This window comes from Megachile rotundata, chromosome 11 (genome assembly GCF_050947335.1).
Source record: "Megachile rotundata isolate GNS110a chromosome 11, iyMegRotu1, whole genome shotgun sequence".
NCBI lineage: Eukaryota > Metazoa > Arthropoda > Insecta > Hymenoptera > Megachilidae > Megachile > Megachile rotundata.
Window position 1 is genome coordinate 14,252,164 of NC_134993.1, and position 19,900 is coordinate 14,272,063.

Here is a 19,900-nt window from a genome sequence, read left to right on the forward strand (position 1 = left end):
AGTAGCTTATCTGCTGAGTCGAAACGGGTGCGTCTATCCCCCGTAGAGAAGGTGAATGAAGCGTTAACAATATGGTTCCACCGAGAAAAAAAATTAAACAGAACAGTCAGTGTTACGGATGTCAAAGGTACAGTCATAATGTTTAAAGTAACGCGGAAATGGATTAATCCAAAGTAAAATGGCAAAATATGAAATTATGTTTTATATAATTTGTGTAAAATTTAGCTTCGAATATTTTTTTTAAATTTTACTTTGGAATTTATTCAAAATAGGGTACAGCTCACCGATTTTGATGACCTTAAAAAATGTCAACTGAATATTTTTTTCCTATACATATAACCGGCCTTAGTGTTCGAGTACGCAAAAGTACTTTTAACACCATGCATTTGATATGTAATGGCGGTTAGGTTTGAGTTTAATTTTGATAATAAATAAAAAAATAATTTCAATCACTTTAGACTCTAATAGCCAGCGATTCGATAGGTATTATTTAGTACAGAGGTCTGTACGTATGAGACGAGATTTTGCGTATGGTAGTTCCCATTGGTTAAAGAACCCTTCGTAACGAAAAGTGACGCGCAAGCGTCTTGTAACATTCGTCACGTCGATTCGTATATACCCGGTGGCCTCATTTTTCCACATTTTAAAGAAATCATTCAGTATCCTATTTTAAATAATTACCATTTATTTTCGTAAAGCGTAATTCTTTATACTTACATGAAATTATTTTTCTAGCAAAAGCACACGAATTTTTCAAAAGATTCGGAGGCATGGAATCATTTAAGGCCAGCGACGGTTGGTTCCGTACGTGGAAAAAGAGGAGTGCGGTGCAAGCAATATCTTCGGATGACCAGTTAGGAACTTTTATGGACACCGAACTGGTTACAGATTTCAAAAGCACTTTATTAAAATTAATGGAAGATGAAAATTTAACACCATGCCAAGTATTTAACGCATCCGAGACGGATCTATATTACAAAATGATGCCAAACGAGATATTAGTTCATACAACCGAGCATTCAATGCCAGGCTATAAAAAAATTAAAGACCGATTGACGGTAATGGCATGCGCCAATGCCACAGGATTAAAGAAAATTCCGTTATTGATAGTCGGGCGGTTCGAAAAGCCACGATCGATCAAAAATTTAGCGCCACATCTTTTACCAGTAAAATATGCTAGCCATCCAAATGCCATGTTAAGCGCGAAAATTTTTGAGACCTGGTTTAAGGACGACTTTGTTCCACACGTTCTTGCATTTTTAAGATCTAGAGGGTTACCCGAGAAGGCCATTTTATTACTGGATAATATCAAGCTACATTTATCAGCTAGTGTCTTAACTGTAGGAGGAATAAGAGCAGTATTTTTACCAACAAACATCACGAAATTGATCCAGCCTATGGACCAGGGTGTTATCGAGGAAATAAAGAACAGATACAGGTCAAAACTGTTAACGTTTATAATGAACGTTCAAGGCATCGGGCAAAGTTATAACGAAGCAATGAAAGGGTTCAATGTAAAGCATGCCATTAACTTCGTTAGCGACGCTTGGGAAGAAGTAATGCCAAAAACAATTTGTACTTGTTGGAAAGATTTGCTGAATCTTCCTGTCGAGCCCATCGACCAATCAGAGATAATTACACCTGAATACATCCATGAAGCGTCTAAAAATATTCCACAGTTTGAGAACATAACGTTGGAAGAGGTTAACAAATGGATCAAAGTTGATACAGATAACATAACCGATGAAGATATCGTTCAAGCAGTACAATGCACCGACAATGTAAAAATTGGTATGCGCTATAATATAAATTTAGGAGTCTGTTGTAAAAGGTTTAAGTTAGGTGTAATTGCTGAATTTCAATTATCAATTACAAGCAGATTCTGCTTATACATAATATTGCTGATAAATACATTATTTTATTCATAACAGAACCGGAAACCAATGACTTTGCGGACGCTGAAATCGACCCAACCAAGGCACTGGAGGCTGCAGATTGTTTGTTACTATTTTTTGAAAAGACAGAAATATCAGTTTCTGATATAAAAGTTCTGAGAAGACTGAGACAACGGATTGAAAAACTGAAAGAAAATAGTTAATTTATTATAAAAGATATAATATCAAGAATAAGTATAAAAAGTGGATCAAAGATATCATTTTTATCAAATAATTTTTATATGTATTAATATTTTATCTTTTTAAGTTACATTATACATTCACCACACTCGATTTATACATAGACTATCATTAGCTGTGTAGGAATCTTATTTTGTGCAATATTTTTTTTCTACAGAGAAATATATATATATATATTTTTTATATAAAATAAGTAATTGGATTTTCAATTATTTGACATGATCCAATTTTATTCGTACTATTGACTGAGCATTTTAAAGGGATATGATCTTTCTTGTTAAGTCATATTCATAATTAATTAAATACAATTTGTACAGCAATAACATGTACGCGCCACAACTTTGTAAAAAAATTGTAAATAAAATAGTTATTTTAATTCATCTCTTCAAATTTCCTTATTTATGTATTTATAAATTATACGTTTAATACAACTTTGTTAAACACTTATAAATATAAATGTTTTCTAATTTATTGACCACATTTGATTTTCAAATTTTATATTTATGCGCGCGCATTTTTTAACACGACACCATCGACGCACTTGGCGCCATCTGGCGCTAGTGCGTATAAGGATAATTTTTGAAAATGCTACTGATGAGACTTTCAAAATATTGAAAAAGTATTTTAAAAGAAAGAGACTAGAGATTACAGTGATATTGTCGATGATGTCGACATCTTAGATTGTATTGCATGAATAACAATGTAAGTGCCGTACTTTGTACTTCATCTCTAATATTAAATATGCATGATTATATATACAAGCCTATTTTATGTACTATAAACGGATCGTTTTGCACAAAATCGTGCAACGATGCATCATGCATTTGTAACATATGCAGAAATAAAAATATACCCGAATTCTACGAATGCTTGTCTACTTAATAACAATGTATTACATATAGATACATGTGTATATAATAACATTGTAGCATCATGATTTGCATAATTGCGTCATATGAAATTAATTGATATTATTCTAACATTAATGGGTTGTTTATTATTTGTTGATTCGTACACTTTTTATTTCAGCGATCACATACTTACATGGTGGACAAAATATTGGAAAATTTGGTTATGTAGAAACAGAGAAGATCGGAAATCCGTAAAGTTGTATATGAATTCAGCGTCAGAAAAGTCATACGTTATGTAGTACTGTTATTTGAAATGATGAAAATTGATCGTATGATTCGTAGGGTTTCTCATTGAAGGTATAGCGTAATATACAAATCGTTTTAATAATTGTAATAATAATGTATAAAGAAATTATGAAATAAAGTTTGTCGATACCTGACCTGTCAACAATGCTTAGTTTATTAAATGTTTATTAATTTCGATACAATCTGAAGTGCGTCCCTTCGTGCTCAAGACAATTTATTTCCTGTCTTATTTCTGGAAGGTTCGTGGATTCTCTCAGAGTTTGCGCAGTTCGATCGTGTTGCGTAACGTGTATATATGAGAGATTAGAGGTAAAGATTTCGTCGTAGTGTCACAAGAATCTCTTGAGCGAACGAACGTACAAGTTACACACGAAATTTATTGTGCATAATCATAAAACATGCCTCGACGATCTGCACCTTCAAGATCGTAAGTATTTTTTTTTTTAATTCGTACACAATTTTCTGTACACTACTAACAATTGTCAAATCATACAACGTTGTTTTAACGAAATTACGCGTTATTTTGGTCCATTTGCAAACGTGTTCAATGTTCATGTTTTTCTGTTTAGGGCTAGGTCGGCTCCAGCCAGGCCAATTTCTCATCCTCCAGCACCTGCTCCAGCAGCTACACCCATGATGGCCCAACCTCAACAGCCATCCCTCATGGGACAAATGGCTGCTACTGCAGGAGGTGTAGCCATTGGTTCAGCTGTTGGTCACACCATTGGACATGCTGTAACTGGACTCTTCAGTGGAGGTTCTGAAACAGCCGCTGCACCTGCTGCAGCCCCAGTAGCACAACCTGCTCCAGCTGCACCTGCTGGTGGTGCTTGTGCATGGGAGGTTAAACAATTCTTAGACTGTGCTCAGAACCAGTCAGATCTTACACTATGCGAAGGTTTCAATGAAGCTCTTCGTCAATGCAAAGCTTCTAATCGTATGTATTAAATTGTTAAGTTAAATTTGTTGATTTGAATGGTGCAAAATAATATTTAAATTTGTTTTTAATTTCAGATTTAATTTAAATAAATATTTTTAACAAATGGGGATTGTAGCATTTGATTGATAGCAAAATTTAGGAAAAAAATATGGAAATTATTCAATAGTCTTTATGAACAATTCTAATATCTGTTAAAACAAAATTCTGTTAAGTATTACCTGCATGTATTACAGATATGTTATGATCAGTACGTGTATCAAATTGGAATAAATTAATTTCTGTGTATATGTATTGTTGTTTATTGTACTCCATTCCTGGTCTTCCTATATATGTGTGTTTATATATATGAACAAAATCGCCTCATGTCACTAATAAACTGATTGAAAGAAACAGATTATATAACAGCAGAATTATTAATAATGTAAAATTAAGAATAATTACTGCATTGTAGCTTAAACACTTTTAAATAGTTATATGAAATAGTGATTTTAAGAACTATATCTATAAAAGCATTATGAAATAGTGATATTTATTATTGTGTAATGTACTTTAATTACTTCTGATAAGAATGTGGAATGTGCCACTAATATTTCAACTACTAAGATTACTCTCTTCTTTAATAATATATGATAGCAAATCAAAATGTGCACACATACACGCACGTATTTGTAAATTTAACAAAAAAACTATTTTAGCCAGAATTGTAGGAAAAATTTTTGATCTTCATATTAATATTAGTAAGGTTATGAGCAATAACTTAATCTGCTAGAGATTAATAACTTCTATTAAACCAAAATCTCGTGACTGAAGTACAGCTATAAAGTCCTGTATTTTTGTAATACAATAGCGTTTCAAATGTGCTGCAAGAAATAAAAATTTGGATATGTGCAAAGCAACATAATATGTGAATAAAACATCAAACTAAGCAACATGAGAACTCACCAATGAATTAGTACATTAAATAGTAGAACGATAAACAAAAAAATCTCTCTTTAATTATAAACCAGTCAAGGATAAGGAATTAATGATTTAAGAACATAGTTTATTAACTTAACGCGTTTTCCAAAGACGGTTTTATACTTCACCAAAAGAGGCAGTTAAATGTGCAAGAAAAGAAATATGGTAGACTATCTTTTCTCCGTATTTAATACACGCATCACCACAAAACCAGCAACAGTAGCAACTGCAATTCCAAGACCTGCCTTCCACCAGACAATGGAGTCCCCTTGCATTAGTCCAAATTGGTTTATATGTCTGTAACGTTAAGAATTATTTTTCATAGCGATCGAAAATAAATTACACCAATTCACCAATAACGAGAAAACTCATGTGTACATACATATTGTATTAAATAATGTAATTAAATAATAACATAACACACCACCCTATAGAGTATTGCTAGTTTTTTTAAAATGTCACAAAAACATAACATACGTAATATAAAATACAAACTGTATCTCCAAAATGTACATGGAATATAAAAAATCACGATAAGAATTCAAAAATCACTCGTACTTCATGCTCATGCAGATACAAAAAAAAAAATAGTAGTTGTAACATTTCATATTGTAAGTCGTGAGCACGCCGTGAAATGAGCAGAAACTTATAATACGAACAAAAACCTTGTAAAAGAACTCCACCATTGAGTAGGTGAGGGTTTCACAAGCAACATTTGGACCATACGCCTCAAAGGACTGAAAATATTTAAGACCATGTTATGATAGCCTTAATCATGCGGCAACTTCTGAGCAAATCGCCTAGCACATTTGACGACTACATATCTGGACGTGTATACGTGCAGTGATACATGAATAAAACAGAACAAAAAATGTGATTCACGATTTGCTCAAGCTTACAATGCTTACGTTGTTGCAAAAATTCAGACCAACCTGTCTCTGTAAAATAATACCCATGCTCCTTGAAAGCGGCTAAACATGAAATCTTTTTGTTAGTATCTAATAATAATTCAGTTGGAAAAATATCTTTCTTAAAAGCTATAAAATAACATTTGACAATAACAAACAAAATGCAACATAACTTTGAGACTAATACTTTGTTGTGATAATTTGAATTTAACGTGACTTCATAAAATGTCTTTGGGTTGTAATAGTTGTATAAATTATATCTACTCGTAGTGAATAATCTAAAGAATTGAACTTACGGGAAAGCTGCCATCGTTGCTAATTTAACGAAGATTTCCCGACGTACTGTGCGAGAGATGCTGTAAGGTTGTGGCGGCATCAGTTTGTACTTATTGCAAAAACTTACTGGTTGCAGTAAATATTCTTGTTTTACTTCAGAAAGATCACTTTTATTTGCTATTATGAGAACGGGGATCTTACTGTCCGCAAAATATTTCTGAAAAAAGAATAAAATTAATTTACTACATGTACCTTACACACACTTGGTTCAACAATGAAATACAACGCTTACAATATAAATTCGTGCGATGTATTCAAATGACTTAGGATTGCTAGCATCGTAAACGAGAGCTGCCGCATCACATTGTATTTGTGCTGGAGTTAAAGCATCTTGAACATTAAGTATGTTTATGTCCCGCAAAATTATTGTCTTTTCTTGACCATACACGTGAACCGTGTTTACGGTTACGTGTGAACTTGACGGTACCACTTCATCAGTTAACTTCTGCAACCGTATTACATAGTTACTTTAATAGCATTACATTTACATATATGTAGAGCCGGTGAAATTTACGGACGAAGAGAGCGATAGCCCAATGCGTACCAGAAAATAGTTCCAACCCGATATCTAGTATCAATATATACTATTTGTATACATGTACCTCGAGTTTAGGGTCAACAAATGTTCTACATAATGTTGTTTTTCCACTGCTTTTCGGACCAATCACGTGACAACTATAAACGTTCCTACTCGATTGTTTCTTTGCCAAATCCAACTTTTTCTCACGAGTAACTACAACTGCGTTTGTTTGACATTCGTTATTATACATGTTATATCCTAAATATGCCAAATATTCTAGAGTTTTCCGCACATTAGTAAGAGTTAACAATGCCCATTGACACATGTATCCTTGAAACGTCATCCACCCCTATCAATCAAAACAATTATAAAAGTAATTAAATGGAGAAATGAAGCATTGATAAGGGGTAAAAATATACCTTTTCATTAGTTGGTACAGTATATTTATATTCTTCTCCCCAGGGTGCAGTTAGACATCGTGAAAACAATGATTCCATTTCAGATGGCGAAAGAGCACCGTCCCGATCTCGGTCATGTTGCATGAATAACAAGGTTAAAAATTCTTGACCTTTGTGTGATAATTCAGTCGTACAACCAACAGGAACCTTAAGCCTACATAATATAAAAAGAACATGCAAAATATATATGAAGAAACTCAATTTTTAATATCTTTTATTGTTTTTATACTAACGGTGGATTTATATATTCTTTAGACATTTGTAACTCATTATCATAACCAAATTTTCTCAACACAGCCCAAGTTGTTTCATTTCTTCCCCGTTGTATAAATAAACATTGTAAATACATAAAACCTGCAAACAATAAAGACATTTTCCTATACCAGTCTTTATATGTTACCTAATGCAAAATACCTTTCATAGTAACACATCCATTACAAATGCCATCTTGAATATTTTTTGACAAGACAGCTTTTACATCTTCCAGAACCTGTGGTTGCAATGGAGTGTTGAAGCACCATTGTTGAAATGCATTTAATTCCATGTCGTTTAACAAACCATCATTATCCAAATCACAAATCTGTATCAAATAATCCAATGTGTATGTAGAATATGTATGTAGGTGCAAGTAGAATGTACAAATTTTAAACAATGTTTAGTTACCTTAAAAATTCTTCGGAGTGCAATTTTACATTCTTCTGTAAGCTAAACATTGTATTATGTTAGTAAACTATTCAGACATCTTTATAATGAAATATACCTTTACTACATCTTACCTCTTGAGTATCATAATTGTATAATGGAGTAGTAGGATGTAAAACAGCTTTTTGTGCATAATAAAATGTTTCCGAAACATTTTGTAATGTTTTGGCAGAACACTAAAATCAATAAAAAATAAAAAAACTGCTTTAATTCCTATTAAAACAATTATAATTCTTTTTACCTCAATACAGCTTTCAATTTCAGTGAATTCTTTCATTATAGGGTATACAGCCTGTAAATTAAAATAAATTAATACATCACATAAGTAGATCAAATAATATAACTTTTGCAATTGCGCTAAACCTCGATGGTAGAATAATCAACCAGGTCGATCTTGTTCCCTACAAGAACCACCGGACAACGATTGTTGGATGAACATCGTCTGATCAACGGTAACCAGTAACTAGCTGCTTTATCCAACGTATCTTCATCAACCACAGAATATACTACACAAATTACATGTGCCTTTTGAATCTCATCGCTCAACTGATCTTCACTTTGCTCCGCAGCTAAAAATCAAATATCACAAATGGGATGATCATTGAATGTTTCCTATAATTTATAAGAATATTAGAATATTCTTATGTACCTGAATAATCAACAATGTGCGTGGGCACTTGTTCAGGAGTGACATCAGCCGGTATTGTGATTTCCTCTGCCTTGCAGGGTACATCCTCCGCGTACTCCTCGCTCACTAATGACAATATCAGAGAAGTCTTACCGACTCCACGATCACCGATCAACAGAATTCTGACGTTGCGCCTAGGCGCTACTGGACGTTGCACCATACTGAATAAAATGCTTATCACGCCTAATAGCGGCATTTACCGCTTAATTTTTTAAGAACATTTTCGTCCTTTCTAAACGAAACCGTTGCTACTTTGCCCTAACCTATACCTGCACCTTACCACGACACCAGCAACTAAACGTCACTTCGTCGTAGTTCTCGATCTCCTATGTCGACATTTTATCAGCGATCGTCATCTATGATTGGAAGTTACAGATCTCCCTAAATCTTCGTATATGGAAAAAATGTGTTGCTTCACCCGCAGCGATTGAACTTGTGCTTCGAGGGTGGGCTTTTCAAGGTTACGTTCAGTACTTTAAATGACAGTATATACATATATAAAACGTATACACGTGCGCGTGTAATTGACAAAAAGCTCAAAAGAGGAGAGATAATTTCGATCGTAAGGATATCGAACGAAAAGGTCGTTCGATTTCGAATCAAGTGCTTGGACGAATGGAAAGCAATCTAAATAAAAGATAATTCTATTTGTAGAATGAATTTCATGGATCCGTAGCGGCCACATTTAAATCACGCGTTGCGCTAGATATGCTTGAAGCTCTAAAAAATCGATAGTACTCAAATATTTCGATGTTTCAGATTAATTTTTGAGTTGAAGTATGGATGGATATAAGTATTGTCGAATTATTGTTGTTATGGTAAAAATTTGTTATCAAATTATAATTATTTATATATATTTGTCTGTAAAAATAGTTTTTATAGCTATTATAGAGCGGTTTGGAATAATTCAAACTGAGGAGAAGAAGTTACTTAACACTACAGGTATATAGCTATAACATGACAGTTCAAAATGGCATCTTTTATGGTTGAAAACTTTTGTTCTGAAATTTGTTCAAATATTGCAGGGTTATAGGCGTACTATTGCATCAACACGAGAAATTAAAAAATAGCAATGATACAGGGTAAAACAAGAAAAAAGTTGCAATTGATTGTGCTGCTATTATCTGAAACCAAAGTATATTTTTGCTTTTTTATGTTATCGTACTTTCACGAGATTTGTTTTTTTCATGTTTTCGTATGCAATTATTCGCAAAAAGCAGCGCGTCATCGTATACCCAAAAAAAGAGAATGGTAAAAACTGACTTATCACTAAAGAAATTTATTAAACGATATTACCATGCAAAGATATAATAGAATATTTTTTCAAATTCTTATCATGCACATACACGAATTGCATGTTCTAATAAACGAAAACTTCAAATGCAGGAAAAAAGGAAAAACAATCGAATCTTCTTTATCTCCCTGCGTGTTTATTGGAAGAATTGCTTATTGATAAAGGTCTTGTCCTTTCTGTCTACCCCCCGGGGATATAAAAATACAGTCGAAACATTTAAGAGGTAAACAAAGTGATAACCCTTGCGCATATAGTCACCTGAGAGTTCAACACTCATTATCTTATATTATCCCGCGCGCGAAGATACCGATGACCCTCAATATTTTGTGCTCTCTTTGCAACTGCTAAAAATGTTAAAAATGTTTTGATAATTGAACTTTATTGCGAAATAATAATCGATATAAATTTTTTAATTAAAATAACATGTCAGTATATAGTAAATCATTATTGTTATTATAAATAAATAAATTTGCCAATCTATGTAGTATTAGTAGTACTATTATATATTATATAATAAAAGTAAAATTAAAATTACTTAATAAATATTATGCTGGAAATAGGCTGCTATTTTTTCTGAAATTTTTTATTTTAGAAATAGTGATTCCAGAGTCTGATGCATGTCTTTTTTCAGGTTTTAGTAAAAATTTGCAATAACTTCCAAGGAGGAGTAGCACTCTGGATGGACTTTGGAGAATGGAAAGGTCAGAATTTTTAAATCATAGAAACTCAAGAGGAACATTGAAATTTCAAAACCTTAATATTATAAAAAATAATGCATTCCAAGGAGGAGTGGCACTCTGGATGGAACTTTGGAGAATGGAAAGGAAAGAATTTTTAAATCATAGAAACTCAAGAGGAACATTGAAATTTCAAAACCTTGATATTATAAAAAATAATGCATGTTGTGAAAAATAACCATTTGAAAATGTATGGAAGCTTGAATCCATAGAATCTTGAACCCTGAGAAAGAAGATTGAAATTTTATTAACACTACAACTACAAAAAAGGCCAAATGACCCTTTTACAAATTTTTTCTTATAAAATCAGTTAAGGCAATTTCTTTAGAATCTGTTAATGTTCATGAAGGTAAAGAATATGTATATTAATTTATATTTCATTATTTATTTATTTTTCAACTTCATTTTTAATTTCAGACTAAGTACTGTACATCTTTAGTTAAAGTATGAAGAGAAAAATTGACTAAGTGCATATCGCAGAATATGGGCGGATAAGAGGTGCTAAATTTTGTTACAACCTGATACAAAATCTATTGACGATGATACGTATCATCGGTTAACCTTCGATCGAATGCGTCGAGCATATTCGAAGTAGCAAAGGATATCGCGGTTAGACCGCGAAATCTTGAGGGAGGTGGGTCGACAGGTCGCCGATAAACGCTTTCTTCGATAGGATTTGGGTATAAAAGCCTGGCGGAACGTTCAGTCAGCATCACATTGTACTATTTCATCATATACAATGAGGTTCTTATTTGTCCTGTTAGGTCTTGTGGCTTTTGCCTCCTGCAACAGCGGTAGCGTCAAACAACGCGCTGGTAAGTTAACACTTTTAAAATCTTATAACTATTTGGTAATAATATCATAAACTTTCTCTTGAAAACTGGTGTTTGAATTTTGAATTTCTTTTTCTCCATCTACTCTTCATAACTTGCCTAACATCTTATGAACCAAATTGAATCTTAACAATTGTTTATTGAAATAATAATTAATAATTTATTCATTGTAGCTGACCAGGATCTCCTCAGAAAACAACAAGATTGTATCCAACTCCTGCAAAAGATCACACAAGAAATCCCGAACCCACAGCTTCAGAACCTTGGCACTACCTATGACATCGACAGCAATGCACACCAATACAACAACCCCATCATTGTGAAATACTACAGTGGTGCTGTAAGAGCTGGTCTGGTACAACCTAAGGGTACAGTGTACAGCAACTCCATCAGCCAACTGCGCAAAGAAGTCGCCCTTCTTTCCAGAATTTTATTAGGCGCCAAGGACTACCCAACTTTCCTGAAGACCGCTGCCTGGGCTCGCGTTCATGTCAACGAAGGACAATTCGTTAAGGTATAACATCGCACGAAGAGAACATAGAACAATTGCATAAATGCAATGGACTCATCAAATCTTCTTCTGTAGGCCTTTGCTGCTGCTGTTCTGACTCGCCAAGACACACAGGGTGTGATCCTCCCCCCAGCCTACGAAATCCTGCCCCAATTCCACTTGGACGCCAGAATCATCCAGGAAGCTCAACAAATTGGCATCCAACAAGCTATTCAACAGAACATCCAACACAACATTTTGATCCCCGTCAACTACTCCGCTACCTTGTCCCACGAAGAGCAACAGCTCTCCTACTTCACTCAGGATGTTGGTCTTGCTGCCTACTACAGCTACGTCAACCTTGCTTCTTACATCTTGGACAACGTAAGTGATCGGTAAAACCTTAACAAGTAAACTCTTTCATACAGTATTTGAAAGATCATATGTTCTATTTGTTTGAGCAGGACCAAGAACAACAACAACAACAAGAACAACCCCTGACTCAGCAACAATACCAACAACAAATCGTAGGCAAATACTTGCAACAAGTAGGACAGAACCAACAAAACACCATCGGCCATGGAGCTCAATTCTTGTACCTCCACCAACAACTGTTGGCTCACTACGAACTTAACCGTCTCTCCAACGGACTCAGCCCCATCCAAGAAATCGACTACGAAAATGTGCAAGCTCTCTACCAACCACACCTCCGCAACCTTAACGGACTTGAATTCCCAAGCCGCCCACAGAACCTCCAACTGCAGCCACAACAGAACCAGCTCATCCAAGCTGTCACCACCCTGGAACAAAGACTGATGGAAGCCATCGACTCTGGCCATGTCATCACCCCACAAGGAAGCTTCCTTTCTCTCTACCAACCACAAGGCATGAACATCCTTGGTGACCTGATCGAAGGTTGCGGCAGAAGCATCAACCCAAGATACTACGGAAGCCTTCAAGCTGTAGCTCGCAAACTCCTCGGCAACGCCCCTGAAGTTGAGAACGTATGGGACTACACTCCATCTGCCCTTGAACTTGGACAAACCGCTGTGCACGACCCAGCCTTCTACCAACTCTTCAAGAAAGTGATGAACCTCTACCAACAATACCAACAATCTCTGCCATCCTACCAAGCTAACGACCTCATCCTCCCTGGAGTCACCATCCAGAACGTTGATGTCAGCAACCTTGTTACACTCTTCACTGACTACTACATCGACCTGGACTCCGTTACTCCACAGTCTGAACAGACCCAACAACAACAACAAGAACAAGTTACCGCTCATGTTAAGGCTCATCTCAAGAGGTTGGACCACCATCCCTTCCAATACCAGATTGCTGTACACAGCGAACAAAACGTTCCCAACGCCGTTGTCCGTGTCTACCTTGGACCGAAACACAACTACAAGGGTCAACCCATTGGCATCTCCCAGAACAGGCATCTCTTCGTTGAGCTCGACCAATTCATCCACAACCGTATGTTCTAATATTTCTTTCTTTTGTAAATGATTGCAACATTCTTATGACACTCTTCGTTTGCAGTTCACCCTGGCCAGAACGTCATCATCAGGAACTCTCAACAAGCCCCAGGACAGAGCTTTGACTGGCCATCCGTCTCCCAGATCCAACAAGGTGTCAACGGTGCTATCCGCTCCCAAGAACCATACTACATCACTGAGGTTTGTGAACTACTTGCAGTTTATTCGGGGTAAAATAGTAAGGGTATTCATAACAAAATTCATTTTACAGCCACACCAGATCTTCAGCTTCCCAGCTAGATTGGCCCTCCCCAAGGGACAACAACAAGGTTTCCCTCTTCAATTTGTCGTCGTGATCACCAGCTCTAACCCACTCAACGTCCCATACGGACCAGTGATCCCAGAACAAGCTTTGACCTTCCAAGACCAACAATTCCAGATCGTCCAACCTGAACAATACGAACAACTGAAACAACAAAACCTCGCTCAAGTCAGCGGTGGAATCCAACAGAACGTGGAAGTCCTCCCCGAAAACTTGGTCAACGCTCAGCAACAAATCCAAGGTACGATGAAACAGTTAATAGTTCATTGCAAGGTCTTATACATTGCTCTGTTACAGCCGTGAGGAACCACTATGCCAACGTCTACACCAAATACCACGGACAATACCCACAAAACCAAATCCAGAACCCAGTCGGCCAAGGCGAAGACATGACCTGGATTCAACCTGGTGCTGGAGTAGCTAACGCAGCTGCAGCCGCCCAAGGATTGGGATTACGCGGACAATCGATCTCTGGACAAACCCCACAAATGCAGAACCAGATCCAACAACAAATCCAAGCCCAAGCCCAAGCTCGTGCTCAAGCTCAAGCCCAAGGTCAAGCAGGACAAGCAGGACAACAATACCAAGCCGCTCAAATGATCTACGGACAACACCACGGAATCAAATGGGGATCCCACGGTGCCCAAGGTGTACAAGGTTTACAAGGAATGCAGGGAACCCAGAACCTCCAAGGTGTACAAGGTGTTCAACAAGGTGTACAAGGTGTCCAACAAGGCGTACAAGGTCTCCAAGGCGTCCCAGCTGGCGTAGCTGGTGTACAAGGTCTCGCAGGTGTCCAAGGAATCCAAGGTACCGTACAAGGTGTTGCCGCTGGTCTCCAAGGAGTACAACAAACATTAGGCGCTGAACAAGGCCCTCAAGCTGTTAAGATCGCATACGGTATGGAAGGAGCTCAAGGTATCGGTGGAGTACAATCCTGGGGACCACAAGTACAAGGTGGAATCGCCGGAACTGGCATCGTCGCTAGTGGACAACAACACGCTGGTGGCTTCCAAGGTGCCTACGCTCAGCCACAAACTGTTCAAGACCCGACCGTCAGCGAATACTTCCAGAACAAACCCATCTCTGAAATCATCGGTGGTGCCATCTCCCTTGATGGCAAACCCCTTGGTTTCCCATTGGACAGACCTCTGACCCCTGGTGCCCTCAGCGTCCCCAACATCTTCGTCAAGGACGTTCTCGTCTACCACGCAGGACAACCCACCAACGACATCACTCAGTAAATCCAGTTCCTATTGGTGGAGCCGTATACGATGATTTAATATCACGAATTTAGTGCGCGAAATATTGTAACATTAATCTATCAAAAAAAATTGATTTATCAATGTATCAATTATAATGAATAAATTGCTTTAAAGAGCAAATGTTTATTATAAAATATGGTCTCTATACACCTTTCACTAGAATTAGGATTAAGGACGGGTTCACAGGTTTTAAACGAGCATTTTATTAAACAATTAAGACACTAACGAAAAAATTAAATTAACATTTTAATTGTAAGCTGATCACTCTCCGGTCATCATCTCCATAAATTCTAAAACAAAAAATCACAAAAATTTTTGGTCAAGTTAAATAGATTGTATAAGTCATGTCTTAAAGTTGAAATATTCACCATCGAAGTCGACCGTGCCAGATCCATCGGTATCAATTTCAGCGATTATACCGTCGAGATCAGCACTAGTAAGTTTGTCATCGAGAGCCGCAAGAATCTCCTTCAAGGTAGCCGTCGTGATATATCCGTTCCCTTCGCGATCATATAAACGGAAAGCCTCCTTCAATTCCTCTTGCATCGCCTCAGCGTCTTCTTCCTCTAAGAATCGACCAGCGATCCTACAGAATCCGTCGAAGTTTACTTTCCCTGTTCCTTCTGGATCATTTTCCTCGATCAAAGCGTTTAGATCTGCGTCGTCGAACAATTGGCCCATGGTGTTCAATATCGTTGATATCTTCAGAGTGTCGATGAAACCACTCTTCGTGGTGTCGAACATTTGAAATGCTTTTCGCATCACGGCCATCTTTTGGTCGTCTTCCTCCTATAAATTTTAAATCATTTTCATTATTTTATTATTAGCTCTTTTATTGCTATCAACGATTCGACTCATAATTTAATTTAACAAAATTATATTTACTACAATTTACATGACAAAGTACGTTTAGTAGGTTTACAGTTGTAAGCTGAATAACAGTTATTAACAATACCACTTAATTTTTAAATTTAATCTTTCCGTTTATCTTGCATATTTTTTTTAAATCCGAGTATAATTTGCAGTCAGATCAGTGACCAGTTATCTTCCATAGCTCCCGATTTGCGTTATCTCTCCTTTACAACCATATGTTCAATTTTTTTCCATTGAACTACATTCACTGATACGAATTTATTTCACTGATCGGACGATGGAACACGAACACGATAATAAAAATCCGTGACCGCGACACTTACCATGCTGACGGATATCTTGCACGGCGGACTACGGACACCTGAAGTGCCGAGGCTTTTCCACCCCGGTATAAAGACATCGTCCACGTCTGGTAAAGCAGCTAGAAAATCAGTGGGCGCAAAAATAGAGCGACGCGACGAAAAATGAAATATGTTATAAGTAGGTCTTCCGCGAAATAGAAGGCCGATGTTAAATCACGCTAGACTGCATTGATCGTCTTTGCTGGCTGCACTTTTGTCCCTTCGTTTTTATTTCTCTTATTGGATTTGTATTGTCGCCGTAATTTGAATAAAGTTTATTGCGCTATGTAAATTCATATACCATCAGCAACGCATACTTATATGTACTTATATTTATATATACTTATATATACACATAGGTGATGTCCTTTTGGAAACGATTGAAATCATAACCTTAAAAGAAAGAGAAGAAGAAATTAAAATATCGAGTAAAGTTGCTAGTAGATAATCTAATTCATATTTATATAAAATACACTATAGGTCCTTTCAAAAACGATCGAAATCATAACCTTAAAAGAAAGAGAAAAATAAAGTGTTAGTGGATCTAATACAGCAACCAAGTATACAATAATTTATAAAAATTATTTCTTGTACTAAAGTTTGATAAACAGTTAAAATTTACAAACATCTTGTATACAAGATTGTAGTTCATTCATAAAATGTTAACATAGAGGAAAATTGGAAAAAGAAGTGTTATTTATCTTGCCAAAGTATGCATTAGAATGTTCTCAATGGTCATTGTGTTAACAGGATGGTATCCAAAACGGCTTGGAACAGTGATTACTCAGAGCTGACTGACTGTCTTATAAATCTGTCTATCTTTAGGTAAATGATTATAATTCTTGGGCGATGGAACAACGTCGAGTAATATCCATGTGCAATTTTCAGACCGGGTTGCTGTTCTTAGATCCTACACCCACGCGTTGCAAACTATTACAACATCAACGTATATACCTGGCTTAGTATACCAGTGAAAATATAACGGGTCCTCGGACTCTTTCCGAACGATTCATCAATGAAGCGTGCGATTTGCCAAACGCGAATGGAACGCATATTCTTGCTTTTAATCTTCTATTTTTCCTTCTAATTATTTTTTTGAATTCATAACCTTGATGACAGTTCCATTATCTAAAAAAATTCCAGATCCTTCTTTTAAATTATTGAATTTTTAAATCAATACAGAATTTAAATTTTACCAAAAGTTTACTTGAAAAGTTTATTAACCAATAAACAAATACTCTTTCTACCACATCCTTCATACAAGCAGCACTATAAATAATGTGAGGTGATTAATTAACCGTGGCAGGTTGATATACGGACATCTTCATTTCGAATGACACAAGAATACAAGGGACATTTGTACTCGTCCTATTTTCATTCGATCGATTTTGATTTCTAAGAGACCAACAAATTTGTCTCGTTAAAAATACTTTGTGTGGTAATGCGTCATAGTCGTTATCATCATCGTGGTCCTCGTCATCGTGGGTGATGTTCATCTTGTCAATGCTCGGTAGGCAGTGACAACGGCTTTTCAAGCGTGCAAAAGCAATTATGCGACGGTGCCAAGTTCTGAAAATCAGCGTTCCCTTGGCAGGAGATCATGCTCATAAGCCGACTCGTTAGAGAGGTATGCGGATGCCGCCCCTCCTACTGGATCCGTCTCGAAAAATGAATTCCTTCTCCTTGGTAATATCACCTCTTCCATTTTTACTCTTCCTAACAGATTAATGTTTACCGCCAATTATTTCAAACTTTAAGTTCTACATGACTCATTTCAACATATAGGTTACTACATTTACAACAATGTTTACAAAAGGTAAAAAAAAATTACAAATGCTTCAACTACATAACTAACTGTATGATATTCCGCTTTTGTCACCTGAGAATTTTTAGAGACCTGAAAATATTTCCGACTTTCCATGAAAAAACATGTACGTGAAGTAACAACGTAGTTTACATAATAAAGCTCCGTGGTATGTGGCATCATTCTGCTTTGATCCTGAAAGGCACTACGTGGGTGGTAAAAGCATCGTTACTAATAGAACGTGTCTCGATTCAAAAACCATGAAATTAGCTGTAACCGTAACAAACACGAACGCAATACCTTTATGCAAATTAAAGAATGTTGGATAGATTGTAATAACTTTATCCTTCCACGCGAATCGTATTGATAGGATTATTTCCCTTAATTTGCAATTCATCTCGTTGGCCTCCTGCCAGACTTCCTAATATAGTGACAACGTTCTTCCGTAACAGTGTTTTGCTCGTTATTATTTTCTGTGCAGTTTATAGATAACAATGACCGACTGTAATGTCTTGCTTGTTTACGATTGAGCTTTTCATAATTACAAATTATGATTAATGAATTATCGATATCAAACAGTCATTTAAAACGACAATAAATGTTTGAACGAGCGAGCCGAAGGCGAGCATCCAGGTTTAAGGGGTGAAAAAATTTCACTCTGGGCTGAAATACACTTCTGGAAATTAACGGTCAATTTTGAACTTTGACCCCATGCGCAGTAGCAAACTTTTACAAATAGTGCAGTTTATGGACTAAAAAATTGGCGTCCATTTAGCGGCGAAACGGGCGAACTAAACGTAAAAAATGAAGGTTCGACCATGCATATAAGGAAAATAAAGAAATGAATATTTCGGCACTTTGACGACATAGTATGGTTCCTGAGGCATTTAGAAACAAATTTCTATTAGGGTTTGATGCGTTTTGATGCCTAATAAAGCCAGAAAATCAATTTTTGTCGAATTCGGTTCAAAACGGTACAAGTGGCGCCATCTAGCGGCGAGCGGCGGAACTACGAAAAACTAAAATCTCGATTTTCTCGAAAACTAGGCACTTTTCCGAAATTCTGAGATATACAAATTGTTCCTTGTCGCCTAAGGAATCGAACGAATATAATTATAGCCTGCTAGGGCCATTATTAAAGAAAATAGAAAAATAGCCCATTTCATGGACTAAAAAATTGCCGTCCATCTAGCGGTGAAAGTTGGAACTACAAAAATAGAAAATCTCGATTTTCTCGAAAACTAGGCACTTTTTCGAAATTCTGAGATATACAAATTGTTCCTTGTCGCCTAAGGAATCGAACGAATATAATTATAGCCTGCTAGGGCCATTATTAAAGAAAATAGAAAAATAGTCCATTTCATGGACTACAAAATTGCCGTCCATCTAGCGGTGAAAGTTGGAACTAATCGAAAAAGTCCATGAATGACACTTTTTTCTAATTTCGTTATTAATAACGCTAGCGTCTTATAATGGGATTCTATCGATTCCGTAGGCGACAAGGAACAATTTGTATATCTCAGAATTTCGGAAAAGTTCCTAGTTTTTGAGAAAATCGAGATTTTCTATTTTCGTAGTTCCAACTTTCGCCGCTAGATGGACGGCAATTTTTTAGTCCATGAAATGGGCTATTTTTCTATTTTCTTTAATAATGGCCCTAGC

General features: G+C 36.2%; 4 protein-coding genes and 1 long non-coding RNA gene across 8 annotated transcripts; 2 read left to right on the forward strand and 3 right to left on the reverse strand.

The window, feature by feature from the left end:
* The first annotated feature begins 3,554 nt into the window (after positions 1–3,554).
* Positions 3,555–4,517, forward strand: LOC100881344 (coiled-coil-helix-coiled-coil-helix domain-containing protein 2). Its single transcript, XM_003700505.3, has 3 exons — positions 3,555–3,719; positions 3,862–4,229; positions 4,307–4,517. Exons 1-3 carry the CDS (start codon positions 3,691–3,693, stop codon positions 4,315–4,317), a joined length of 408 nt encoding a protein of 135 aa, XP_003700553.1. The 5' UTR covers positions 3,555–3,690; the 3' UTR covers positions 4,318–4,517.
* A 688-nt stretch (positions 4,518–5,205) lies between these two features.
* On the reverse strand, positions 5,206–9,427 carry Miro (mitochondrial Rho GTPase). Of its 4 annotated transcripts, none has more exons than XM_076537368.1 (14): positions 8,763–9,427; positions 8,477–8,682; positions 8,355–8,405; positions 8,188–8,289; positions 8,075–8,116; positions 7,826–7,991; positions 7,645–7,765; positions 7,373–7,565; positions 7,036–7,302; positions 6,666–6,878; positions 6,394–6,590; positions 6,122–6,160; positions 5,849–5,926; positions 5,206–5,486 (listed from the first exon to the last, which is right to left on the reverse strand). In XM_076537368.1, exons 1-14 carry the CDS (start codon positions 8,995–8,997, stop codon positions 5,360–5,362), a joined length of 2,037 nt encoding a protein of 678 aa, XP_076393483.1. In that variant the 5' UTR covers positions 8,998–9,427; the 3' UTR covers positions 5,206–5,359. The 4 variants fall into 4 exon arrangements, with proteins under 4 accessions (XP_076393483.1, XP_012154406.1, XP_012154407.1 ...); XM_012299016.2 differs by having other exon boundaries at positions 5,855–5,926; positions 8,763–9,426; XM_012299017.2 differs by lacking the exon at positions 5,849–5,926 and having other exon boundaries at positions 8,763–9,424.
* Positions 9,428–11,519: 2,092 nt separating this feature from the next.
* Positions 11,520–15,354, forward strand: Hex110 (hexamerin 110). Its single transcript, XM_012299003.2, has 7 exons — positions 11,520–11,647; positions 11,839–12,179; positions 12,252–12,539; positions 12,620–13,631; positions 13,698–13,834; positions 13,905–14,196; positions 14,253–15,354. Exons 1-7 carry the CDS (start codon positions 11,572–11,574, stop codon positions 15,197–15,199), a joined length of 3,093 nt encoding a protein of 1,030 aa, XP_012154393.1. The 5' UTR covers positions 11,520–11,571; the 3' UTR covers positions 15,200–15,354.
* A 53-nt stretch (positions 15,355–15,407) lies between these two features.
* TpnC25D (Troponin C at 25D) lies at positions 15,408–16,734 on the reverse strand. Its single transcript, XM_012299005.2, has 3 exons — positions 16,417–16,734; positions 15,589–16,009; positions 15,408–15,510 (listed from the first exon to the last, which is right to left on the reverse strand). Exons 1-3 carry the CDS (start codon positions 16,417–16,419, stop codon positions 15,482–15,484), a joined length of 453 nt encoding a protein of 150 aa, XP_012154395.1. The 5' UTR covers positions 16,420–16,734; the 3' UTR covers positions 15,408–15,481.
* Positions 16,735–16,850: 116 nt separating this feature from the next.
* LOC143265422 (uncharacterized) lies at positions 16,851–19,035 on the reverse strand. Its single transcript, XR_013039962.1, has 3 exons — positions 18,314–19,035; positions 17,389–18,150; positions 16,851–16,943 (listed from the first exon to the last, which is right to left on the reverse strand). It is a non-coding gene; the product is annotated as an uncharacterized LOC143265422 (long non-coding RNA).
* Positions 19,036–19,900: the final 865 nt, after the last annotated feature.

Bases quoted from the DNA above. Each gene is read 5' to 3' on its own strand.
- LOC100881344 (XM_003700505.3), top strand. From the start codon at position 3,691: ATGCCTCGACGATCTGCACCTTCAAGATC. The intron at 3,720-3,861 runs GTAAGTATTTTT...TTTTCTGTTTAG, and splicing joins CGATCTGCACCTTCAAGATC to GGCTAGGTCGGCTCCAGCCA.
- Miro (XM_076537368.1), bottom strand. From the start codon at position 8,997: ATGCCGCTATTAGGCGTGATAAGCATTTTATTCAGTATGGTGCAACGT. The intron at 7,303-7,372 runs GTATATTTTTAC...TTTGATTGATAG, and splicing joins CTGTACCAACTAATGAAAAG to GGGTGGATGACGTTTCAAGG. The intron at 6,879-7,035 runs GTACATGTATAC...ATACGGTTGCAG, and splicing joins TTGTTGACCCTAAACTCGAG to AAGTTAACTGATGAAGTGGT.
- Hex110 (XM_012299003.2), top strand. From the start codon at position 11,572: ATGAGGTTCTTATTTGTCCTGTTAGGTCTTGTGGCTTTTGCCTCCTGC. The intron at 12,540-12,619 runs GTAAGTGATCGG...TTGTTTGAGCAG, and splicing joins CTTCTTACATCTTGGACAAC to GACCAAGAACAACAACAACA. The intron at 14,197-14,252 runs GTACGATGAAAC...GCTCTGTTACAG, and splicing joins CGCTCAGCAACAAATCCAAG to CCGTGAGGAACCACTATGCC.
- TpnC25D (XM_012299005.2), bottom strand. The intron at 15,511-15,588 runs GTGAATATTTCA...TTTTTGTTTTAG, and splicing joins TGGCACGGTCGACTTCGATG to AATTTATGGAGATGATGACC.